Source organism: Halichoeres trimaculatus, unplaced genomic scaffold, assembly GCF_033239565.1.
Source record: "Halichoeres trimaculatus isolate MK-OKI-2021-1 unplaced genomic scaffold, fHalTri1.1 fHalTri1_scaffold_15, whole genome shotgun sequence".
Taxonomy (NCBI): Eukaryota; Metazoa; Chordata; class Actinopteri; order Labriformes; family Labridae; genus Halichoeres; species Halichoeres trimaculatus.
The window spans coordinates 20,851,469-20,858,884 of record NW_027437193.1 but is presented as its reverse complement, the minus strand read 5'-3'; the positions used below and the strand labels follow the sequence as shown (position 1 = coordinate 20,858,884).

At 42.1% G+C, this 7,416-nt stretch overlaps 1 protein-coding gene across 1 annotated transcript; it reads right to left on the bottom strand.

The window, feature by feature from the left end:
- Nucleotides 1–6,648, bottom strand: LOC141804376 (phosphatidylinositol 3-kinase regulatory subunit gamma-like). The gene is made up of 10 exons (XM_074688762.1): nucleotides 6,318–6,648; nucleotides 4,325–4,436; nucleotides 4,128–4,226; nucleotides 3,832–4,012; nucleotides 3,610–3,726; nucleotides 3,350–3,492; nucleotides 3,088–3,264; nucleotides 2,889–2,963; nucleotides 2,608–2,778; nucleotides 1–2,517 (listed from the first exon to the last, which is right to left on the bottom strand). The coding sequence occupies exons 1-10, from the start codon at nucleotides 6,370–6,372 to the stop codon at nucleotides 2,244–2,246; spliced, it is 1,404 nt and encodes a 467-aa protein (XP_074544863.1). The 5' UTR covers nucleotides 6,373–6,648; the 3' UTR covers nucleotides 1–2,243.
- Nucleotides 6,649–7,416: the final 768 nt, after the last annotated feature.

Here is a 7,416-nt window from a genome sequence, read left to right as displayed (position 1 = left end):
TCAGTTTATTGTCTTTAAGCAAGAAAAAGGTCAGGATCTCACATTGCTTAGCTTCACTCTAGGAGTTTCCACAATCCTCTGGTGGAGTTAGTTTTATAGAAGGCTTTATCGTCCTCCCTCCATAACCAACCTCAGAAATACATTTTACAGTTCTCTGTACAGAGTATCTATTGTCCTCAAACTTGAAAAATGTGCCAAGTTCAACATGGATTCCTTTCCTCTTAAGCTATGTAGGCGGCATGTCATGAAAACATTCATAGCTCAAGCAATGCCACAGTTCAAGTAATGGAGGCAGGATACTTCCGGACCTCTGGCAGTTCACACAAACATCGGAGGCCACATCATACCAACACCACCAAAGAGAGTGCATTCTTGTGGCAAATGTCAACCTCTCATAACAGCATCACCGTCACCACCATCATCATCGTCGTCATTCATTGCAACAATAGAAATACTGTTGGATTGCACTTTCTTCAAGCTTTCATCTTGTGGCATGTTTATAGAAAAAATATATATAGAATACAAAAAGCTTATACTTCTTTGAGTAACAGAATATAACATACAGTACTTCAGATTATGTTCCGATCAGCACATCAGCAGGTGTACATAAATTCCCCTCCCCTCGCCCAAATGCATTTACCGGACTTGACAGGGATGTAGTTTTAGCTCACTATTAAGTGCTTTGGTCAGTGGGTTTAACATTGAGTATGCTCATACAATGGTATTCTACAGGATGTTAATGCTACATAATTATCCACTGCGTATGAATGTCTGCTGAAGGGAGGGCCAATTGTCAAGATGCACCACGACTTTTTCACATATTCACACGTGGCATTTACTCAGAAATGGTTTGGTCCACCAAACCGATAAGAAGGGAACAGCTTGTTTACAGCACCAATTTTTCCCTCACAAATGCACCAAGTCATTGTAAACTGAGAAATTATATTTGTACCTTCTTCCTTAGCATGCAACGTAACATTTTGAGCACAATGATTTTTTTTTAAAGCATTTGAATCATTCTTTGTTGAAAGGCTTGTCATCATAGAAAGAATGAAAGTCTTTGCTTCACTGTATACATTCATTTTCTTACTTTTTGTTTATAAAGTTTATTACCTCTCTTCTCACTTTTACTTTCTCTTTTCTTTAAACCCATTGCTCATCCCGATTCCTGTGCACTGTGCTACAACAAAAACTAGAGCCAGTAAATTCTGCATGACTGTATCTCTGGTCTGAGTGCTTGTCTTTTTTGTCCTTTACTAGTTGAGCAGGGCAGCAAAGAAAAAACAGCATGTCCTCTGCCTTTTAAAGTCAAAGTAAATTTTGCTGCAAACCTTGGTATGTGAACTTTTATTATATCCAGCCATTACGGTATTGTTCTCTATTGTTGTTGTGCAGTCTATCCTGAAAAGTTGCAAATTTATGCTACTTAAGTAGCTTTTTGTGATTATCCAGCTACTAAGGCAAGGCATTACTATTATGACAAATGAAATCTAAAGGTTTCCTTTTTGATTTTGACTGTGAATAAAAGTTAAAATAAACCACAAGTCAGTCTTATATCAGTATATCTAGCGAACTTCAATGACTCCTATAAAACGCCCCATGGTATTCTTTTAAAATGAGCTGTAAACCTCTGACAAAATCACGTCAGTTTCTTTTTCCCTTCGTCCGCTGTTGGACTGAGAAGATCAATAAAAGAAAAGCGGTGGTTAGAATTTGGCTCTCATCGTTACCCCCTCACACTTAAGCTTCACAAACATGATCACTTTTAGTCTATAACCAATGATTCTGTGCTCAAAATATGAAAACAAGCCGTTAGGAAATGAGGTAGAAATATAACTTCATTTTCACCAAACATATTTCTCACGCATCGATCAAATTTTCCGAAGTAAATCGATCATGACTGGGGAAATGGACATCTCTAGCAACATCAACTGGCTGTAAAAGCCAAATAAAGGTGCAGCACCTGATGTCAGAGAGTGACAAGCTGGTCACATCCCTTCCAAAAAGATGTCCAATTAACGAATGGTATTGTTACCAAAAAATAAAAGCTTAAACAGCTTCTTTCAGAACTAAAAAAAAGTTCAAGCTGACATTCAAGTTCCGGTCTCACTTCAATCTGTGAAATCCCATTCACAAAAACCGATGGAATCACTGTAGTGCAAAACTTTACACGATGCACCTCGATGCAGTCATTCTCGCAGGATACAGTAAACAACGTGTCCTTAGTGTCTCTTTCTGTTGTTTTACATTTCTGGAGCGGCAGGCGGCAGCCCCGCTGTGTGTTTAGGAGTCTGTAAGAGTTTGTGTTCCTCTGCGTGTTGCGAAGGCATGGCTGTAGCTTTGGCGTGTACTGGATGTGACAGCCGAACATCCAGGGCGTCATTGTGTTGCGCTAAGGAGTGCAGGCGATAGTGCAGGACGAGGTCTTTAAGCGAGCAGTGGACGTCGTAGGGCTCAGCAAAGCCGTAACCGTGTGGTGTGCTGTAGATCATACAATGCTTCACCTCCTCATTCACACTGAAACAAATAAAGGAGAAAAAATCAGCGACATTTTATGACAGTGAGAATATTCACCTCAAATTTGGCTTTTCATGATATTCCACTCACACAACAGAGCAGGCGTAGCATCCCTGTTTGCTGCTTTCTCGGATCAGGAACGTTCCTGAAGCTTTTCCTTGAAGCATCTCCTCTGCCTGCGTCCGACTCAGCTCACCCACAAACCAGCTCGTCTCCTCCTGATGTGGCAAATTCTTTTCATCTCCTTTCAACACATACGTGCTGAGGAAAAAAAAGGGAGAAGTGCTGTTAAAACTCTGCTACAGTTCCCCTTTCAATTAGTCAGTTTTGAGCATTCTTTGTTGTTTTCTGAAGAATCTGTGAAAACTTACTCATCCAGGCTGTCGCTCTGTGTCCCCAGCCAGTCACTTATGCGTTTCTGTCGTACGCCTTTGTGATTAAGCCAGCTGCAAGCACACATATAGAGCACGGTTTAATTGTCACGCCACAACTACAGAAGCTGCAGAAACATGTTTTTTTCTATGAGTGTTTACAGCACATTTTGACTAATGATATTCATTCAACACTCACTTGAGATACTGGTCTCTGATGTTGCGAAGCTGGATGAGGTCAGGCCGCAAGCTGTTCATCTTCCTGTCTGTCTCTCTGTAGTCCTCCACCTGTGTTCTCAAGTCTTCCTCCAGATGGATTTTGCTGTCATAGATCTCCCCGAGACGACACTTCAGCTTCTCGTAGTGTATCAGAAAACTAATAACATAAGGAGAAGTCAGGGGTCAGAACAGCATTTCAGAAAACTAGAGTACATGGATTCAAATGTTTTGTGATAAAGTACCTTTCCAGGTCTTTGTCAGCTCCCTCTGACTGATTGTTCCTCTCAAACTCCTCTCCGTAGCGCTCCTGTTCCCGACACTGCTCCTCAAAGATCAGCATTGTCTCATTAAATGCCTCTATTGCTGTCCGCTTCATCTGGATCTCCTGCATCACAAAGCAAAAGCAGGAATGTAATTCTGTCACTTTGAAACTATTCTTCTTCGCACAGACACGGACTACTTCAGAGTCCATTCATGAGTTTTTTGTTGTTGTTTTTTTTACCTGTGAGGTCTTCGTGAATGCTTCATAGAGGCGATCAAACTCCTTTGACTTCTCTTGGTACTGACAGTGAACCTCCTTGAGCTTTCTGCCCGCAACATCAACACTGTCCTCTTTCACCTAGATGACAAAAAAGTGCGCTTAGACATATACCACTCATGGTCATGTATTCAACACAACAAAAACTATTCTTTCCTTTTAACACTCCTTTTAATGCTCTCTAACCTGCTGGAAGCGGGACACAGGATGTGTGAGCATCAGGTCCAGTGTTGCGTTGTATTCGACCAATGGATGGTGCTGATAGTACCATATTAGCTCCACCACTGATGTGAATGTGAGGGGGTCAGAGAAGCCGTATTTCCCGTCACGGTGGTAAATCTTGATCAGCTTATTGTGTCCGTCTTTCCTAAGGAAGTAAAACAGCAAAGCACAAATTTTATTTTTTAATCACATGTGAACCCGTCTATGAAAGTTATAGTCTTGTGTAACTATTTCTTTCTACTACATTTTGGTTCACGTACCTTAAGGTTAATGTAAAGTCTCCTTGCAGCTTTGTGGATGCATCACGCACCATAAAGGAGCCATCAGGTGTGTCCCGGAGCTTCTCGTTTACCTCGTCCCTAAGGGCAAATCAGTTTAAGTGTTATTGGATCCGTCACATTAGACCATCTAACAACACAACTGTGTTTGTATGGATGCTAATGTGCTTGATCTTTACCTTGTTATGTCTCCCCAATACCATTCAGCATCCTGAAGCGAATGCACAGGTGGCGAAAGGCAGTTGTTGTTCATGGTGGCGGACACTGGCTTTGTTGACCTGGGAGGAAGAGCTGGAGGCAAATGAGACAAGGAGAGATAAGAAAATTGTTTCTAGGACCTTTTCTTAGAAAGAAATCTAAGATAAAACATTGATTGTGTCAGTTGAGGAACTATTGCCCTCCCTCAACACACACTGTCACACCCTTGCTTGATGGAGCCCGTCAAGATCTGGGGACAAGCCCAGGCATGTTTCCAAGAGATATCACTGTCAAATCATTTCCAAGATCTCAAGTGTGATTGGCTCTGAAAAAGGAAATGTGGCGGTTGGTCTTCATTTTCTGAACACCTCCAGTCAACAACTGCGGGGCGTCTTTTTTTTAACCCTTGTTTAACAACAAATTCTCCTATTTGGGTGTTAGCTCGTCTGCACCTCTTACAAAGTGGAGCTTCTGGAGTTTGCAGCAGCTCTGTAAGGCATTACATAAACCAGATGTTATATTTCGAGCCTCTTGGATCACCCCTCCCACTCTTCATAACCATCGCACGCTTACAGATCCTGTTAAGTTTTCCGTCAACCCAGAAGAAATAAAATCTGCGAGCCAGGCCGGAAGATTAAGCGTTTTCCTAAAAATGAAAAAAGGAGGGCAAACCGCATCAAGAGGAGGTGAGGGGCAGTATATTTCACTGCAGGACAAAAGTGCCTTTCATGAGGCAGTAAGGTAGAATACAAGAGCACCCTCAGAGGAGAAAATGTGGTTTTCTCCCACCATCCACTCTCCCTTTTTTCTGACCTTAAAATAAACAAAAGGCAGGTGCAGCAGCAGCAGCAGTGTGGCAGGCACACAACGAAAAACTGCGGCTCCTGAACTCAGCAAAATTAAATCTGCACCACCACCACCAACCCCCTCCTCCTTTCCGTCTCCTGCCAAGAAACTCTGCTGGCTTCCAAAACCCACATACCAGTGCAGACAAGAGCCTCGTAATTTAAGCGTGGAATAATAATAAAATATCAGGTCTGTCACGGTATAGCCCGCCTTTGCACTCTCAATACAGTAAGCACAAAAATGAGCATGCATGGCTTCTTAAACGCTCCAGTGATAAAATCTTCAAACTGTGGCAGCAAGAAATAACATCCCCATTGTTCTAGGTTGTTTCAGTAATATGCATTTTTTTTATATTCTTACAGGATTGTCAACTGTCTTGTCCTCTGGACATCTGAAAAAAATAATGACGCAATTTGAAAAAGCTGAAGGCACAGTAATTGGGCTAGGTGGTTACAGAGACGAGGACAGGACAGGCTTAAAAACGACCCAAGGTGTTATGACGTTGTTAGGACAGAGTTTTACCGCCGAGGTCAGATGACAAATGTAAATAAAAAATGAAGTGTTGTATTAGCTGCCGGAGTTGAGTCATGAGACGAGCTGTCTGGTTTGCTTGCCTCTAGCCTACTTTGAGAGCTAGCACACAAATTAAGCACGGCTGGCTGCAGAGGAGAACAAAGCGGTCGTTTCATGCGGCGCTCATTAACGCACACTCCAATCTATTCCCCTCTCAAAATGCACTTCTTACACTGTCATGTATTCTAAGTGTATCATTTCGTTCAAGAGAACATGCAAACGCGCAGTGAATTTAACTCCAAGTTTGTCACATTTGCTGGGACAATAGAAAAGAAGGCAAAGCCGCTGCGCCTGGTCCACAGAAAGGTATTACGTAATTGGCAAGTGAATTGCGCTATGCATGCCTGGGCAAAGCCACAGGGGGAGCGCAGCACTAAGGACCCGGCTATTATAACGTTTTACTGACACCTGCACAGCACTTGACAGGTGTCAACTTTATCACAGACATTACACGACTCAATGCAAGTCAAAAAAAGAAGACAGAAGAGAGGGGGAATAGAAGGATTCTCGACCCCCCACAGATCAGACAATGGCTGCCTTTAACCCTAAACTTACCTGGTGGTGCTTGATCCATTTCGATGTAGAATAAACCTTCGGGAGGATAAACCATTCCTATTTCAAAAGAGTAGTCCAGGTTGCTGTCTTTGTTGTCTATGCGCGTATTAAAAAGAAAAATGCACGTTTCTTTCAGCCGCAAATTCAGGCTGCGAGACCGACGTGGATTGCCTTCATTGATGTGAAAAAAAGAGTATAAAGCTCCCTTAGTTTCGACAGAAGCATCCCAAAGTCCAAATGTGTTTTCTCAACATAGTCTTGAAAGTCTTTTTTTGTTTCACGGAGATTGTCAGTTCGTGTTTCCTCGCTGTGCGTCGGAGCTGTACTTTACTTCATCTCGGAAGTGGGGCGACTTTAAAGGGCTGTTCGTAACATCATCTTGGGCCAGTTCATTTACGTCAAACAGGAGGGGGGGTTCTCGGCAATGCAAGCGCCAAAGAAATTGAACAAACACAATGTTAAGTTTACAGCACATAACAGGATAAATTTAAAACACTTAAATAACATAAAGGAAATAATCACGTTATATTTTTAGTATAAGGCGCGTATTAAAAATATGTGCGACATCGTTCACCCCCCACACAGTAATGGCGCAACCCAGACCGTTTCATTCACTTCTCCTCAAGCTGCACTGTAACAGCTGAAAAATTCCTTTCAGGGCATGAATGGAAAAAAAGCCTGGTGTTCAAGCTTCAATGATCTAATAAGAACATGACCTATGCGTTAAAGCTTATATAATGACAGTTACAATACTTAGAATAACCAGGAGAGATGCATTTTAATCTCTTAAGATTTGCCCCATGTGTTTTATTGGTGATTTGGTGGAATGACGTCATGCTATAGGTTTTGTGATAATTGAAGTGTCTCAGGCTGATTGGCATCCAGGGAGCACCAGACTTAAACGCTTTTTGTCTGACAGAGCAGCCTCCCTTGTTGGCAACTGTGTATTATATTCTTGTTGAGCTTGTCAAACACGTTCAACAGAAAAAAAAAAAAAATGGCATCTCGACTGCCGCCACTTGTAATAATTGCAGCTCTGAGATCATCCTGTTGCAGACACGATAGCTCATGGCATAAGTGTTAACAACTTAACACAAAG

Bases quoted from the DNA above. Each gene is read 5' to 3' on its own strand.
- LOC141804376 (XM_074688762.1), bottom strand. From the start codon at position 6,372: ATGGTTTATCCTCCCGAAGGTTTATTCTACATCGAAATGGATCAAGCA. The intron at 4,437-6,317 runs GTAAGTTTAGGG...ATTTGCCTCCAG, and splicing joins AATGGATCAAGCACCACCAG to CTCTTCCTCCCAGGTCAACA. The intron at 2,779-2,888 runs GTAAGTTTTCAC...TTTTTTCCTCAG, and splicing joins CAGAGCGACAGCCTGGATGA to CACGTATGTGTTGAAAGGAG.